At 38.1% G+C, this 18,895-nt stretch overlaps 1 protein-coding gene across 2 annotated transcripts; it reads left to right on the top strand.

Moving 5' to 3' along the window:
* Window positions 1-926: 926 nt before the first annotated feature.
* Window positions 927-18,895, top strand: LOC143860706 (putative magnesium transporter NIPA2). Of its 2 annotated transcripts, XM_077371493.1 has the most exons (8): window positions 927-1,292; window positions 2,154-2,210; window positions 5,845-5,935; window positions 6,063-6,223; window positions 7,358-7,485; window positions 7,581-7,718; window positions 12,103-12,195; window positions 18,346-18,895. In XM_077371493.1, exons 1-8 carry the CDS (start codon window positions 1,166-1,168, stop codon window positions 18,505-18,507), a joined length of 957 nt encoding a protein of 318 aa, XP_077227608.1. In that variant the 5' UTR covers window positions 927-1,165; the 3' UTR covers window positions 18,508-18,895. The 2 variants fall into 2 exon arrangements, with proteins under 2 accessions (XP_077227608.1, XP_077227609.1); XM_077371494.1 differs by lacking the exon at window positions 5,845-5,935 and having other exon boundaries at window positions 6,068-6,223.

Raw genomic sequence — 18,895 nt, 5'->3', positions numbered from 1 at the left:
AATATTTCCTTAATTTCGGCTGACATTTCAGGGAAGATAGAATATTGCTTTTTTAGATTTCATCGAAAATATCGGCAAAAATTTCAGTTTCGGTGAGGACCGAAACGCATTCCGAAGCCGAAATTTAAAACCTTGTTTATGACCTACACTTTTACACCACAACTGATGGCCCAAGGAAGAAAAGGGGTGAATATAAAATTATCTGGTAAGTGATATATTTGCCCCTTTTTCTACTTGGGACTACACTAGGGGCTGTCCCAAGTTAAAAAAGGGCCAAGAATATCATTTCCCCTTTTTAAATATTCCATTACATTGGACTACAAATTTAGAAAATTGCTCTAGAAAATGATAACCAGGTGCAGCTTTATTCTCTAATCTTTTCCTATTTCCATCAATGTGGGGCTGAATTCTAATTTAGTGAGGTTCCTTTTTTTCTTTTTCTAAATTGAATTCAACATTTCCACCCTTTTAAACAATGATAATAGCCGTTGGATCATCAAGGCCTTTTTAAAAGAAGACGGCTTGGATAAACACATAGATGTAACCTAGGGATCATTATTCATGTGACTAACTCCATTTCTAATTAATCTAACGGCCAAAAGTTTGTCTAGGGAATATGTAAAGGCCGTCTAGGGTTAATGTGCTTTAAGTGTGGTTAAGGTATGCTTTTTACCTCTTTAGCGATGGGACCCATCACATCTATGATCTATCTTCAAAACAATGCCCAAGAAGCCTTGAAAGCTGATTAAGAAAGAAAAGACAAGGTGAGTTAGTCCAATTATAAAAGCACAGTAGTGCCAATATCAGTATTCCAAAAAATGCCTTTAATGGAAACATGCACAGCTGTTTTTGTAACTTCAAACTTGTAGTAATCTCCTTAAATTGTGGTGAGAGTTTGGATTCGTTTTGGACTCAAAAGTAACGGCAATACCGTTGCTCTCTCTCTCTCTCTCTCACATCCCATCATCATCTCTCCTTCACATTTCATTTAGGGTGAAAGATTTAGAATCATACCCATAAAAAAAAAAGATTTAGAATCCTGGAGATCCAACGGAGAGAGATTTTTCTTGTTTTTTTTCTTCCCTCTTTTGGGTTTGCAGAGAGATTGGGTTTTAAGAGCTTTGCTCTGTGCAAGAACTTGAGTCTTTCTAATTTATTCTTTTTAATGGTGATATCATCTGATAATGTTCGTGGGCTCGTTCTTGCTCTCTCATCAAGCTTCTTTATTGGGTCGAGTTTTATTGTAAAGAAGCAAGGGCTGAAAAAAGCAGGGATTTACGGAGTCAGAGCAGGTTCGTCTTTTTTCATTCTTGTTTTGATTTCTTTTTTCTTTTTTCTTGCTTTTGCCATCTGGGTCTTGACGATTAGTCTTGAAATTCTATCTACTGCATGATTTGACAATGGTTTGTGGCTAATCTATTTGCCTTTTTCCATTGAAAATATGTACTTATATACGTCTATCTGTGCGTTTGTATGTGTTTATCCAATAGTAGAACATTTCATTTGTTTTCTCTTAGAACTTGGGTTCCAGTTTTAACTTCTCTCTAGGGCATCACTGATTTTTGTTTGGTTACCTGAAATGGGTTTTGTTCTTTGAAGTTGCATCTTATTCACATGCTGTTCTGATCATAGTTTCAAAACTCCCCCGTGTCATCGTGAACCACCCCGAGTCAGATTCCTTTTTACCTTGGCCGCATTCTTGTCCAAGTCTGCATTTCGCCCTACAAAGTCGGCCAAAACTCCTTTGACTCTCCCAAAGTATGACCGCGTCAATCGAGTTAGAAAGATTCTGTGATGAATGTATGGGAAAACCCTCTTTGGATTTGTCTAAGATCTTTGGAATTCATTTCGTTCTGGGTGGCTTGCTTTGGGAAGGGCTGTTGCACAAACTGTACTTCTAAGTAATTGCCCCTAGATCCTATATCTATCTATATGAAGAAGAAATCATGTAATGGAGGGGATTCTTATTTGTACAAATGGTACTTCAAGCTTCGAACGCGCCGAGTCGACTAGGATTTGATTTGGCTACGTTTTAACACGCATCCTCGAGTTGAAACACTGGTTTTGATGGCTTATGTTGTTGCGAGTTATGTCTTTAGAGAGAAGTAATAATTGAAATGGTTTTGATAATTGGTTGGTTTTTTCATTTTCAGGATCGGGTGGTTACTCTTACTTGTACGAGCCTTTATGGTGGATCGGAATGATTACTAGTAAGTATAATGCTGGAACACAGTTCTTTAGCCTACATCCTATGGTTGAAGTGTGGATATGCTGACTGCAGTGTTGTTTCTACCACAATAAAATTAGTTCATACCAAGGTTTGCATTTGATAATACATCATTGTCCAAAATCAGATTAGGGTTTAGTTAGTCTCCGAACAACATGTCGAAATGGTTAAAAAAAGCATATCGAAGTACAACATGTATGAATTTTTAATATGGCTGTTCGGAGGCTGTTTGAACGGGATTCATTACGTTCAATGAATCCCATTCGACCACCACCCTTATGAAGACTACTTTTATCTATGAGCTTTAAACCTTGGTGCACAGAATGAACCTCCACTTCATTGGTATCTGCTATTCCAATTGGACCCACGAAGGCCCAAATCACCTACCCAGCTTCATCTCTAAGAACACACACCACCCCACCCCTGCAAAGCCAGGATTCCCAAAACTAGACCTCAAAATTTAGCTTCAAGAATCCCGAGGCTGGAGGTTCCCAATCCTGCACCACTTTTAACTCATCTCCAGAATAAGGCATACCTCCTTCCACCCGTTCCAAAGGTCAAAAGCAGATACAAATCTAAAGCTAGGAAGGGTTCTCACCCAAGATATAACCAGAGCAACCACTCTACAGTAAAGTAAATGAGATCGTTTAGAGTAACCTTTGAATACTCTGGTGTTACGCTCCTTCCATAGGACCCACAGAGTAGCTTTGAAAGATACATTCCAAAAAAAATTTCCCTTTTTTCTTCCACGGGACCAAAGGTCAACTAAGTATCACTGGGAAACAATATTTAGCTTCATTGATGAACTTATCCACTTATTGCAGTTGGTCAACCATACGACCATGGTTGCGTGGATGAAATTTATGCTAATTTTTTCCCTTCATAATTTCTGTTTGCTGACGAAAATATCTATTCCAAGTTTCCAGCAGTGTCAAATTCTAGTGATTATGCAATACATCTAGTTGATGGCAGTAATGATCCTTTTTTCCCCCAGGAGTATAACCAAAATACTTACCATGCTTTACTAGCTATAGTTAATTATGCAAAACAGTTGTTTGTTTGAAGCTGAAAATTACTAGCAAGGAGGCTTTAAGAGGGTATTCTAGATGCAATTGCATGCATCAAATCATGATGAAATGTATGAGCTTTGCTGAACCCAACCTTAGCTAAGAAACATAGTGCTACTTTGAATCTATAATGTGTGTTTCATGTGGTGTATAAGTGCATACAAAAGGCCGATTCAGAGTTTTAGATTCATCAGAACATCTCATCTATTCCTCATCTATCTTCCATTTACATAGAATCATTTTCATGTTGGTGCAAAGGAGATCACTGGCTCCTGAGCCTCCAATTCCTTTTGCTGGTTCCTATTCCCCACCCCCGCCTGTCAGCACTTAACTAAGCTGTGTTTTCTCAACTGTTACAATTGCTGAGCTGAGTTAGGGAGGAATCACCAATGTGATTCATGTGACTTAAGAAACATACAACTTCATCCAAGTTGATATTGATAGACACACATATGTACAGAGTCGGACCAACACGCACATACGCACATATATTTATATGACGGAATCTGAAAACTATAACTGGTATATTGTTGGTATCGAATATGGAAAGGATTGGGTACAGAGGATCATCTAAAGCCAAAATTTCAAGAGGAGGGTACACCAAATGACAAAAAATCTGATGTGTGTGTGAGAGATATAGGGGTTCCTTCTACCAGTATACGACTTTATCATTTTACCTGTGCCCTTAAAAACATTGTGCTACTGAAGAGAAGAAAAAGTCAGCAGCAACCTATCAGGTCAGCATGGCTTGGTTACATATTGCATGCAGGTCATGAGTTCATTTCATAAGAGTCAAACTTATATTCTTAGACAAGAAAAAGGTAAAAGTTATGTGAAGCTGCACCCTGTCCATGGATCTGACATATTGCATTCTAAGTGAGAATAAAAGGATTCAGTATGGGTCCACAAAATCAACTATATTCTAGGCATAAAAGGTAGCGAGAAAAGAAGTTAAGTATGAAGATCAATTGTATTCCCTATATCCATGTCATATCCAATTAAATTGGATAATTTTCCATTTTGAAGTATACCAAGTATTAGATATTTTTGGAATTCCTCCTCATTTAAGAAGGGCTTTAAGATCTAGTGACCTCTAAGTTGCCTCTCATACTCATAATAACCCTTCACCCACCGAATATGAAGAAATTCATAAGTTGAAGAGGGAAATAATAAATTAAGGACCGATTCCCCAAATTAATTTTTATTTTTAATTACCTAGGAAGAACAAAGAAATGGAAGATACATTGTTGTTGGTCTTAAAATTGCACATATTTCTCACTCTCAAAAACTCACTTTCTCATCCCTCCCTTAGTAACACCTACTCTGTCTCCTCTCTCTAAAATCCCATGACCCTCCTAGCTCATAGTTTTATCCTTATCGGTAATGAATTAATTAGGAGAAAAGTTGGCAAAACCAAGAATGGAAAGAATAACAAGGTAGATGTTTGATATTCTTTTATATTCATCTCAGTAAGCAATGAAAGTCGCATCCATATAACAAATCCAAAATGGAAACTATCTAAGAACTCTTCAATCAAATAAAAATAGCAATAATTAAAATTAAAAATTAATCATAACATTACTTACGAAACTAGCCTAACTCAATTAGGAAACTAACTTTTAGCCTGATTCCCTGGAGATTTTAACTTTGACTCTTAAACAAAAGAAAATCAACTAAAAATCAAAACCCAGTCTTGTACACTAGTTATGTACTCAGTTGTCTATTTGGTGGGGTTTCCTATAAAATGTGCTGTCTACTATCATTTTGGATTTTCTTTACCCCACCCTCCCATAAATAGCTTCCCTCACATATTGTTACTTAGGGAATGTGAAGATTCATAAATTCTGTCAATGTAAATGAGATAACTTGTTTATACGTATATCTTGAAGCATAAATCCCCTTCAAAGTTGAATGACATGTAACTCATTCAGGTTAAGAATTTAGTTGACTAGGTTGATTTCTGATTCTCAGCATAAATGTTTCCTTGATCACTGAGGTTATTTACCATCTCTCCAATGTTATAAATGACCATGTGTTTTACATGGCTGTGCTACTAAGAACACTAGTTTCATCTGGCAGAGCTTTTCAGTCCAGACAGTTAGCGGTTGTGCAGGCATCCTCAACTTCATATAAATTTATTCTGGAGAATGTTCAAATATTTTGGTTGACCTCCTGGCTGCTAGAATGCTAGTTAGCATGCTTGCTGATTTTCTTAAGCTACTTTTTTTTTTGTAAAAAGTCTGCAACTATTTCTTTTTAAGAAATGTCTTTTGTCGGATTCATTCATGAGAGGCTGTGGAGATTTCTTTTGTCTTTTTTCCTTTTTCTATTTTTACATTTAGTGAAGCAAACTCTCCTTTAAAACAGCTTAATTTTTTTTTGATGGATCTTATGATATTGTTTCTTGCTTTTAGACCGATGTTTGCGGTCTTCTTGTGCAAACTTCGAGTCTCCCTTTTACAACTTAGATTTTTTGGTGGAACTTATATTACTCATTTCAGCATGATGTTGCTGGTTTTGTGCAAATTCTTATTCCATTTGTTTTGCCAGTGATTATTGGTGAAATAGCCAACTTTGCGGCTTATGCTTTTGCTCCCGCAATTCTAGTAACTCCCTTGGGAGCTTTGAGTATCATTGTCAGGTATCATACAGGACAAAATTGTGAAATATGGGTTTTTTTTTTTTGAATGGTAGCATTGTGAAATATGGTTCGGAGCAGGGAATTTCATCTTTTATTGTTTTGCCTAAACAAAAATACTTTCATGCAGTGCAGTGCTAGCTCATTTTATTTTGAAAGAGAAATTGCACATTTTTGGCGTCCTTGGCTGCATCCTTTGTGTGATAGGTTCTACCACTATTGTTTTACACGCTCCACAAGAAAAACCTATTGAATCAGTTAAGGAAGTGTGGCACCTTGCTACTGAGCCAGGTACTTTCTCAAGCACATTTACTTTTGGGCATACTTGTGTTTTAAACTCTATCTTATTCTTCATTAAATTAGCTTGGTTTATACAATGTTCATATGCAAATATTTTGGAGTGTTATACACACACACACACACAGGCTCACATTTTCTGGTCCGTCAACCAGAAATAGGGTGTGCCCACATTGTTTGGGTGATCCAAACCATTCATCTGATGGGCCCTGACATAGATAGGGCATGCCCAAAAAAAAAATCATCTCCATAAGATCATCCTAACCCTTCGATTTGTTGAGGTTTAAAATGGACAGATTTGTGGAGCTTTAAACCCATTCATTTTAACCCCCACAAATCGAAGGGTTAGGATGATCCTATGGAAATGATTTTTTGAGCACACCCTATCTATGTCAGGGCCCATCAAATGAATGGTTTGCATCACCCGAACGACGTGGGCCCACTGCACTTCTGGTCCGACGGACAAGAAACTTTTCAGCCATCCATTTTAAACCTCCACAAATCAACACTTACCATGATCCTATGGAGATGATTTCTTAGGGACACCCTATCTATATATAGGGAAAAGGTTTCTGAGGTATCGCTCAGCTTGAGCAACCCACTAATTACACCATCTGCCATGTTGTTTGACTCATCCAACCCATTCATTCTATAGGTCCTAACATAGATAGGGTGTCCCTAAAAAATCATCTCCATAGGATCATGGTAAGTGTTGATCTGTGGAGGTTTAAAATGGATGGCTACAAAATGAGCTCCTACAGATCGAATGGTTAGGATGATTGTATGGAGATGGTTTCTTAGGAACACCCTATCTATGTGAGGTCCTATAGAATGAATGGGTTGGATGAGTCAAACAACATGGGAGATGGTGTATTTTACTGGGTTGCTCAGGCTGAGCGATACCTCAGAAACCTCCCAAAACAGGTACAACATTTTTGCTATTGTTTGGGTTTCTCAAAATGGGTAAACTAGGAGACCTCCAAGGATTCCATTTGATAGGTTGCTCGATAAAATTGTTAACATGCAGTATATTCTTTGATACAATTGTTCACATGCTTGCTATGACTGTCTGTGCAACTTATGCTTTGAATCACTTAAATCTGATAAAACACTCCGTCATTCCTACAGGTTTCATTATTTACTCTTCCATAATTTTGGTCACGGTTCTTGTCCTCATTTTCCTACTTGTTCCACGTTATGGCAATACACATATGGTGGTATACATTGGAATTTGCTCACTTATGGGCTCTCTTACGGTATGTGTACTACCTTTCGCCGCATAACATTATTTCGCTAATCATTTTTTGATCCTCATATTTTTAACTATCTTCTTTCACAACTTTGATTTTAGGTTATGAGTGTGAAAGCATTGGGGATTGCTTTAAAGCTAACCTTTTCGGGAATGAATCAATTTGTCTACCTGCAGACTTGGTTTTTCACAGTTGTTGTTGTAATCTGTTGTCTTCTGCAGTTGAACTATCTGAACAAGGTAATTCAGAAACTTGTCTTGCAATATATGAACAAATCAAACTAGTAGATGTCTTGGTGATTATGTCAATCCAATATTAGAAGGTGTTAAAGAAAAAGGAAAGGTCAGGGGAAAATCAAAAGAGTTAATTTTTGGGAGATGATTTTTTCACCCCCCCCTCTGTGTGTGTGTGTGTGTGTGTGTAGGATTATGCGCCCCCTTTGACATGAATTGTGGGCAGACTAACGTTTTTGATGTCAAATCACGTTAACGGGGCGGGGGGGATCATCGCCCTAATTTTTTCTTTTTGATAATCTTCTCTTAATAGATTCCATAATACATAATTCCAGGAATGCCCTTATACTAACCTATCCTGGGTAGGAAAAGAGAAAGACCTATTAACTATAATAAATTACAACTCTTATGTCATTGCTCTCAGCACTCACCCTCAAGCTAGATCATCGATGTCCATCATGCTTAGCTTTTCGACTAATATCAACCAATTGAAATTTTGATGTGGGGACTTGTATCTCCTTGTTACTTTTCTCTCACATAATGTGAATCCACTTACACACACACATATAGAGGAAGTCTAAACTGAAGGGCATCCTTCCAAAAATCAGATGAAAGGACATCCCCATTGGTTTCTCGCCACCAAAGTGCATTTATAACAGCACCGGAAACTGTAAAAATAAATGCACTTTGGTGATGAGTAACCAATGGGGGCGCCTTTCATCTGATTTTTGGAAGGGTGCCCTGCAGTTTAGACTTCCTCACACACACACACACACACACACACACACACACACACACACACACACAGAGAGATATATAGGGATTTGCTAGCATCCATCGCAAAAGGCATTTCGTAGATGGTCCGTCGCATGTCAGAGCAGCCACCTCATGAATGAAGACAAAATCTGCTGACATGTGAGCCTGTGTGGCTGCTCTGACATGCTGCAGACCATCTACGAAATGCCTTTTGCGATGGATGCTAGCAGATCCCTATATATATATATATATGTGTGTGTGTGTGTGTGTGTGTGTGTGTGCGCGTGTGTGTGTGTGTGTGTATATATATGTGTGTGTGTGTGTGTGTGTGCGTGTGTGTGTGTGTGTGTGTATATGTGTGTGTGTGTGTGTGTGTGTGTGTGTGTGTGTGTGTATATATATATATATATATATATATATATAGAGAGAGAGAGAGAGAGAGAGAGAGAGAGAGAGAGAGAGAGAGAGAGAGAGAGAAAACATTTCCTACACACTTGTGTAGGTAAGTTACCTACGCACTACCTTAAAATACAATGGGGGCCCACATTGTTTGGGTGATCCAAACAATTCATTTGAATGGTCCTCACATAGATAGGGTGTCCACAAAAAATCAGATCCATAGGATCATCCTAACCCTACGATTTGTGGAGGTAAAATGGACGTGTATAAACCTTCACAAATTAGTCCATTTTTTGCCTCCATAGTTTGAATGGTTAGGATGATCCTATGGATCTGATTTTTTGTGGACACCCTATCTATGTGAGGACCATTCAAATGAATTGTTTGGATCACCCAAACAATGTGGGCCCCCACTGTATTTTAAGGTAGTGCGTAGGTAACTTACCTACACAAGTGTGTAGGAAATGTTCTCTCATATATATATGTGTGTGTGTGTGTGTGTACACACACTCCCTCACTCTTTTGTTCTCTCTTGAATCGTAGGTCAGTGTATATATGCATATATATCCCACACACACACACACACACACACACACACACACACATATATATATATATATATATATGAGAGAACATTTCCTACACACTTGTGTAGGTAAGTTACCTACACACTAGCTTAAAATACAGTGGGGGCCCACATTGTTTGGGTGATCCAAACCATTCATTTGAATGATCCTCACATAGATAGGGTGTCCACAAAAAATCAGATCCATAGGATCATCCTAACCATTCAAACTATGGAGGCAAAAAATGGACTAATTTGTGAAGGTTTATACACGTCCATTTTACCTCCACAAATCGTAGGGTTGGGATGATCTATGGATCTGATTTTTTGTGGACACCCTATCTATGTGAGGACCATTCAAATGAATTGTTTGGATCACCCAAACAATGTGGGCCCCCACTGTATTTTAAGCTAGTGTGTAGGTAACTTACCTACACAAGTGTGTAGGAAATGTTCTCTCTCTCTCTCTCTCTCTCTATATATATATATATATATATATATATATATATACAGACACTGTTTCTGACCATTTTTCCCTCCACAAATGACACTGTTCCAAATGAATGCTTTGGACCCCCACGTAATTAACCAATAGGGCTGATTTTTATACCCATGCACAGATAGCTTATCTGTGCAGCTGCACATACTTTATTCTCTCTCTCTCTCTCTCTCTCTCTATATATATATATATATATATATATATATATATATATATATATATATATATATATATATATATACACACACACCCCCACCCTTTTGTTCTCTCTTGAATCGTAGGTTGGTGAGTATATTTTAATTGCAGTGTGGTAGCCATAGAACATCTTCATAGAGGTCTGGATTTGCACATAGATATCAGTTGTCAGGGCTCTGTACTAAGCTTCTACCCTCGATCTAGCAACAATAGTCTGTTTTTTCCTCTTTCGTGTCACTAGATTTTTCCTCTCAAATTTACAAATACCGATGGTGGAACGGCCATTTGTTGGTGATCCTGCCAATCAGTACTAGAGAAGGCTGATATATGGAGCAACCATGAGATGCATAGAAAATAATTTTCAAATATCTAAAAATTTGATAAACTGCTTATAGGTGGGAAATCCATGACATATCCATAAATTGACTGCTTATAAATGGTCTCATCGGTAATGGTGAGATAGATCAGCTTGCTTACTATCTTATGATATTAACATTGGGTTTGGATTTTCTTGAAACTAGCTTTGTTATTCTATTTCTGCTGCACCATAATAGGTATCAGATCAAGTCTGGTCTTACGATTTGTATTTCTCAATTAATTTCCTATAACTTGTGTTTGAGTCATCAAAAACTCACTCTTGGCATCCTAAATCATGTCTCACCCAAACACTGATTTGTTGGGTGCATGCTTCAGCTACCAAGCTCTTGAGAACTCTACTCACAATGCATATTCAATGACACTTTCTCAGTAAGTCCTTGTTACAACTGATTGCAACAATATGTATAATCAAGAGAGTTATCACAACAAAGAAGAGGATTTTTGTCGCTTAATCATAATTCTTGAACGTGCTAACTGAATTTACACATGGTCATCGATGATATACTAACACAAATCAGCATTGTATCATGTGCCTTGATTATTTTTGCCAATCTGGCCAATGAAATACACACAAGGCCTCGTCTTCAGAGGTTGGGTATTGTTTCTTTACATGGCCTACTCAACTAAAACTCTAAAAGTTACTAGTCCTTACTCCTTACTCCTTACTCCTTACTTTATGATTCATACCCTTAAATGCTTTTTTATGTTGTTTTCACCAACTATAATGAATGAATATATCTGAATTTGTATTCAGCATGGTTTTAAATTTTCACCAAAACCGACATGAAATGACCAAAATAATTTCATTTTTATCCCCACCGAAGCACATATTGAAACTAAAACGCAATCCGAAACCAAAGCCACGAGTGTATTAGCAGTATGCTATACCAATATGTGTTACATCATTATATGAATTGCATGTGAAATGTGATGCATGTATTATGTATAAATATTTATATGAATTACATCTAAAATATAATTTGTAGTGAATATCAGACATGCACGACAACACATCACTAGGTGTTTGATGTTATTAAACCATTATGAGTATTTTTTGCTTATTTGGTGGTTTTTTAGTGTGTATCTGTTGCTTAATTCTAGCACTTCCTGAAGTTTTATCTTAAAAATCCATCGTTTCCATATGCTTTCATATGCCATGTGTTACAGGATTTCCACCAAATTCTCCATCCAAAACCGACATGTTTCCATTTTTGTCACGACTGAAATGCATACCGAAACCGAAAACTTAATCCTTGATATTCGGTCCTTTATATTTTGCACATGGAAAAATTGCTTGTTTGTCTAATCTTTGTTTGTTTTCTAGGAAAGAAAGTTATAGTTCATCGTGTTCTGCTCACGCATTAGTTGGGAATAAGTCTTACTGGTTTTAGGAGGAAGGTTTCTGTTAAATTTTCTGTTGAATAGTCAAAATAGATGGAATGTCCCATTTCAACTATCTCAAAATATTGTGCATTATTACTTGCCACCATTGACTTTTACTAAGGTTTTTACAGCTTGCAATTTCTTGTGAGGCAATCTTTATTTATTTATTTAGACAGGCAAAATGCTTACTGTCATTGTTGGATTAATATATGCAGGCGTTGGACACCTTTAACACTGCCGTGATATCTCCAGTCTACTATGTGATGTTCACTACTTTCACTATCCTCGCTAGCATGATCATGTTTAAGGTAATTTACTAATTTTAATAGGTATAATTTGCTTGGACCTTCAATTTAATGATTAACCTCTAGCTGATGTTCCCCATATTGACACCTATTGATAATATGAATTGAAATATCTGCCCATCAGTTCTATGTATACAATAGGTGGTATCTTACCCTAGTGTTTTCAAGAAAATCCCCCCCAAAGTGATACTAGTTCTGCCAATATCACTTTACTTCTGATTTATTTCATATTGATATTGGTCTTAAAAATATTCACGTGATTGTTTATTATGTGTTTCAACATTAGATATATTGCCGCCTTGATGTGACATATGGATCCTTTATTGTCATTATGTCTGATTTTCAACCAGACTGTTTCATGTGCATCTGCGTGTAGGTGAGTAAGATTCAGTGATAAAAAAAGAAGCATAAATTGCTTAAATGTATGACTACCTAAAATAAAGAGGAACTATAATATGCCCTCGAGGAGAAAATATGGGATATGTAAATCCTACGAACTTGTACAATAACCTTTTGATGGATAATAAGTCTGTTGAAAAAAGTCAAATTGTTTAAGTGGGGGCATTAACAAAACCTGAAAACTACAATACGTCCTTAAGAAACTCGTGCAAGACCATGAGTAGACTAATTAGTGAGCAAGATGGAAGACTAATATGTTTTATTTTTTTATTTTATTTTTTGTGATTTCCGTGTTGAAAGACTTGAACAAGGACAATTAAAAAATATTTGGATGAATTCTAACTTAATAAGTATGTTTCGAATTGTTTGAGTAGGGGCATTTTGGTCATCTGACCACAATCTATATCAAAGTCAATGGAAGCGCCATTTTTTGAATGAATAAGAGAATAGAACAGTAGTTCAGAACTTCTTCTTCTCCTCCTCTATATTCTACCGAATATATGTGGTCATCTTAAAGGGAAATTTTACATGCTATCAGAGCTGTGAGATCTCAATCCAAAGGTCTTTTTTATCTTTGCTACCATTTGACCACACCCACAACCACCCCCGCGTCCATGACCTGGCCCGGCCCGGTGTGTGTGCTTGTGCGTATGTGTTTATTTTAGTTCTTTGTAAAATACTCTCACCCAAACAATTCCAATGCCCCTTGAAAGGCCCAAGCCTTTCCCTCCACACTACCTCTTATATGGATGCAAAAGTTTCTCTCACTTTCCAATGTGGGACTAAACTTTTTGAGAGGGAAGAGAGCAAACTTAAAATTTTGAATTTGAGTGGCAAAACTGTAAATAAGAGGAATCTTTTGCAAAAGTTAAAAGTCATTTTTTATATTAAAATACTAACACGAATCAGGTAAAATGCACTCTTCAGGGCCTTGGTGATTATTCAACTTTCACAATGTCACTTATGCACAGGACCACATATCTGACATTTGCTGAGCTCTGCGTCCTTCTCTTCTAGGTAGAGACGTAGAGTAAATGATATTTTCCAATAAGCCCTGAATAGTCTCCTCAATGTCCACAACTCACACTACGTCTCACCTTTGAGGTGCTCTACTCATCCAGCAACAATTTCCCATGGACGAGGCTTTGGCCATGACAATGGCATTGGTCGCGGATGTGGCTAATTTCCAACTCAGCCGTAGAGGCCTTATCCGTAGTTTTCGCAGAAACAACCTTTGTTTCAGGGTTGGTAGCTACCCTACCCAACCAACACAAAGTAGACCCCATCACACTCAAGGGTGGCCTTCTTCATGCTCATCCAGAATTGTGGAGCTCTTGGCAAATCGACTGCATATCGTGCCACTCCACCAGTTCCTTGTCAGTTATGTGTGTGTTGTAACCATACTACAGTTGATTTTTGTTATCATTATGATCTATCCCTCACTTCTCCATCAGATGCTTCGTGGGACATAGATACAGGTGACTCAGGTAACTTGACCTCCATTCGTCGTTAGTCTGGTTCTTCTTGTATCATCATGGGGATGAATCTTCCATTCCCATCACCCGTGTTGGTACTGTTTTCATTTCCACTTTTTTAGGTTCTTTTAGTGTTCCCGGTTTGTATGCTGTTACATGCATTCAATTCAAATTACTCTTTGTTTCCCAATCAATTTGGTTGCTATTTAATCTTTACTACCATTTGTGTTCTTATGAAGGATCTACGAACGAGGAAGCTCCTTGTTAGAGGTGCTATTTGTGGCAACTTTAATTCCTAACAGATACTTCAGAGTTGCCGCCTTCACATCAGTGCCTAAGCCTATTCTGCATCAGTTTCCTCACCTTCATTGTAAATGTGACATCATCATCTGACCCACACCAATTCTAATGCTTTACATTTTCTAGTTTCTAAGTTGTACATCTAGTCCTCCCCAGACCCCGGAATGGTGGGAGCCTCATGAACTGGGCCGCCCTTTTTTAAGTCGTTTGTTTCTTCATGTAATAAGAGTTCTGAGTTGCGACAGTATCCCTGTTGTTAACTCGGTAAGTACTGTGAAGTTCCTTTTATTTTCAATAATAATATAAAAACATCCTTTTCATTTGAGATTTTTCTTTCTGATGTTTGGGGTCTTGCTCTATTCTCTTCTAGATCTGGTTCCTATTATTATATTATTTTTGCTGAAGATTATTCTCATTATACTTAGGTTTACTGTATTTGAAATAAATTCAGTGTTTTTTTTCGCTCTCTTCTTTTCATATTCTTGTTATTGATCATTATAAGCACGTATTTTACATCTATGAAGTGATAGTGGGGTGAGTATACCTCCTGGGACCTTTTGAGAATTCTTACATATGGCATTCACTGACAGTTTTCTATCTGCATGCACCATCTCAGAACGGTGTAGCCGGCCAGAAACATTGACACATTACAATTTACAGAACCCAAACAATTTATGATATTCTACTTTGTTCTCACATTAGAGAAGAAATCAGCTTGATGGAGACTGTTGAAAATAGTCGAATTAAGGGCATTTTGCCCATTTGACTACTCTTACAGTATGTTGAATGACTGAATGTCAAATGTGGTAGCTGCCGAAGTCCACCTACCATGGAGTAAGTCCACAATGGTGGTCACCACCTTCCCATTCCTTTGCTATAAATAGATTAGTGAGGGGGAGTTTCACCCAACTCACTCATTTCTCTTCTATCATGTCTTCTAACATGGTATCAGAGTTTCCGGTCCCGTGTTGACCACAACCTTAGAAGCATTGCTCTCCGGTGGACAGCTGACGGCCAAATTAGTAGCCGTCCACCAGACCTCTAGCAATTCCAAAGCAGTAGCCGTCTGCCTGAAGTTCCAGGTTTTAGCTCCAGAAACTTTTTTTTTTTGTAATTTTTCTCAGATTCCTTGTATCTGCATAGTCGAAGGAGGTCAGATGCACGATGCCAAAATGCTTCTGAAAGTGTTGGAATGGCCTCTATAGCAGCATTAAGAGCCTCAAGTGATGCCAATATGCTTCTGAAAGTGTTGGAATGGCCTCTATAGCAGCGTTAAGAGCCTCAAGTGCCACAGCATAATGCTTCAACTTTATACTTTCAGATGCTTTCTTCAATAAGCTAACAGCATCGCCAAGTTTTTCATCTCATATGCTTAGGCAATTTCTCGGAATTTTGCCTCTCCTTCTCTGTTTTCAACATTTTTATCAGGGTGCCATTGTAAAGCAAGTTTCTTCTCTCATCAATGCTTCTCGGATATTCATGTCCTGTGGAGATTTTTGAGCTGCTGTTTTCAGATCATTGACAGCTCCCTCCCAATCTTCTATAAGAAGTTTTGCTTCACCTCTCTGAGCTAAAGCTTCAACAAGCTCTTCATCGATGCAAATGCGTCTATGCAGGTGTTCTAGGCATCCTTTCCCCTACCAAGCTTGACCAATACTTTACATAGACCAAGGTGAAGATGCACATTATGTGCAATATAAGTGGGGTCCATTGCAAGAGCTCCTTTGGAATTTTCTCCAGTTGATTTTCCTGAAACTTCTTTTCCCAGTGATAACCCCCATTGTGCAACCATCCATTGTCATGTTCATTCCGCTGCATGGTTGAGGGGGAGAACATAGGAATATACCCAGTGGTAATGTGCAAGACCCCTTGTAGTATTGAATGAAGTTTTCCATGACGTTCTTTGTTGTGGGGTTGAGAGTGTAGTCTTCCCCTGTTGTGGTATATCTCATACGATATACTTGTGTTGTGAGGAGTGTTTCTCAATAGGACTGCAAGTGTTGGAGGCACCGTGTTGGGCCTCGTTGTGGTTGTTGGAGGTTCCGTGTTGGACCTTGTTGTTGCGGCTATTGAGAATCCTCTTCAACGTTGTAATGAGCCCATGGAATCCTGCAACAATGTAGTGGGAAGTTGTGGGATTGCTCGTATGGAAGCTCAGTCAAGGGGTTGTTTTGTTCAAGGATCGTTGTTGTTTCTTGCCAAGGCGCCTCCATTGCTCGATGGTATGCGGATTTATCCATCGTGCTTTTCTTCAGGGGGAGGCCCTGTTGTGATCGCTCTCGCCGTCATGCTGATTCAGGGAGAACTGTTATCTTTGGTGGCCATTGATCACGCCATCCTATTCATTGTGGCCGTTGCTATCTTTTTGTTATGTATTCACCACACCAACTTGAGGGGGGAATGTTGTACCAAGCTGGCTGTGTGTATGAGTGATTATCCTTTAGTTGTTTTGTGTGGGTATTGTAGTTTTTCTTTGAAGCAAGCTAGAGTTCCATAGTATATACCAAGGAAGCAGGATTCTTCCATGGGAGCCTTCGATTCCCGCTTCGATTCCCGTTTCGATTCCCGCTTTCGATTCCCACTCTGGCAACCTCGAGTAGGATTCTTCCCTGGGAGCCTTCGATTCCCGCTTTCGATTCCCGTTTCGATTCCCGCTTTGGCAACCTTGGTATATACACTCCAGCTTGAGGGGGAGTGTTAGAATATGTTGAATGACTGAATGTCAAATGTGGTGGCTGCCAAAGTCCAAAATGGCAGCCACACACATGTCAAAACTCAATATCAAATATGGTGGCCACCTACCATGGAATAAGTCCACAATGGTGGCCACCACCCTCCCATTCCTTTGCTATAAATAGTTTAATGAGGGGGAGTTTCACCCAACTCACTCATTTCTATTCTAACAACTACAATATGTAAAAGTCAATGTTAGCAACTTTTTCTAAGGCTCTGTTTGGATTGCAGGATTTTTTCAGAAAAGTTTGGAAAGGAAATTTTAGAAAAAAATTCCTACATTTTTTTTTTACGCATGGAAGAAGATAAGTTTGAACCAACCCCATTCAATTTTCCGTTAGAATTGTTTTTCTTGCAATCCAAACAAGGCCTAAATGAATGAGAATAGAACAGTTTCAGACTCTATCTTCTCCTGTCCTCCATATTCTACTTAATATATGTGCTTTTTAAAGGAGAATCTTCTTTCACTAAGGATATCAACGGGGTTACGGGCTTGTTAGGGCCAGATCTAGCCATGTCTGGGTAACGAGTGGATAGGATCCTCATTACCATGCATTGTATTGCCGTCCTCCCTAGTTTGTATCATATATATGAGGTAGACTGTGATTAATATAATCTAAGCCATTCATGTAGCAGACCTCACCTTAGATAGTTCAATGCCCAACAATCATTACGATTGGGTGATCCTAATTATCCAATCAAGATCCATAAAAAGACGGTACCAAATATGAATACACAGCGGTTCAGATGCAGTGAACAATAAAGGCACTTAAGACATGATTAAACTTAAAATGGTTGATTTTTTAGCTATAGGGAACCTAAAGGTGGAACGTACCAAATGAATTGTTCGTATCAATCAAGGAATGCTCCACGATGCGTTCTTGTTTCTTGCCACTCGATATCTCAGCAAACAAAATAAAGTTTCCAAATAATGTGCCATCTTTTCCTTGCAATAGACATTAAAACAATATATTGAGAAGAATTTCTTTCATGGTTTTTGTTGTGTAACCACATCACATTTTCATGTTGGTTTCCATGTTTTTTGCCATGCAATCTGATTCCTGAACGGCATTGACAATCAGCATATAGGCCACGGCACACTGCATTTTCATGCTGTTTTGCATGCTTATGAAATTTGAATTGGCAACAAACCGTGTTGCTTTAAAATTGATTACCACGTGTAATTTGTTTTCTTGCTTTAAAATTGATTACCACATGTAATTTGTTTCCCTCATTTTTTATTCAGGACTGGGACACACAAGATGCAACACAGATTGTAACTCAGTTGTGTGGCTTTGTGAATATTCTTTCTGGGACTTTTCTTCTTCACAAGACTAAAGATATGGGTGGTGGTGGTAGTGAACCCACAGAACTAACCGTGTTGACAAACAGAAACACTACAACATAGATGCCATTGTATCATACTTAGGAAATTTTTTTGTCCTTAAGCTCTCGACTCCATTGCAATCTCAACCGTTTTCGCCACCAGCACGAGAGATTTTTGCAGAGGAAGCTGATGACACTATGCATCACACTTACTGAAATTCCCGGTCACTGGGAGTAAGAAGCATTCACAAGAACAAGCTGAAAGAAATTCTAATCTTTGACTCTGAATGACTCATGTAACTGGCTTTGTATTTAACTGATATACAATCAAGGAATTTCACAGGTAAGTACATATTGCAGGACCAAAAAGGGTTTTGGAGGAGAGACTCTTTGAAAAAAGAAACACAGAAAGGTCTGTTCAGTTGAAATTTTTAATTGGTACTGCTGTTTGACTTCATCCAGATTCAATA

Source organism: Tasmannia lanceolata, unplaced genomic scaffold (assembly GCF_043159265.1).
Source record: "Tasmannia lanceolata isolate RefF3 unplaced genomic scaffold, GAP_Taslan_0.1 ptg000037l, whole genome shotgun sequence".
In the NCBI taxonomy this organism is placed as follows: domain Eukaryota; kingdom Viridiplantae; phylum Streptophyta; class Magnoliopsida; order Canellales; family Winteraceae; genus Tasmannia; species Tasmannia lanceolata.
Note: the sequence above shows the minus strand (reverse complement) of the source record. Positions and strands in the feature narration are given on the sequence as shown.

Bases quoted from the DNA above. Each gene is read 5' to 3' on its own strand.
- LOC143860706 (XM_077371493.1), top strand. From the start codon at position 1,166: ATGGTGATATCATCTGATAATGTTCGTGGGCTCGTTCTTGCTCTCTCA. The intron at 2,211-5,844 runs GTAAGTATAATG...TTGTTTTGCCAG, and splicing joins GTGGATCGGAATGATTACTA to TGATTATTGGTGAAATAGCC. The intron at 7,486-7,580 runs GTATGTGTACTA...CTTTGATTTTAG, and splicing joins CACTTATGGGCTCTCTTACG to GTTATGAGTGTGAAAGCATT.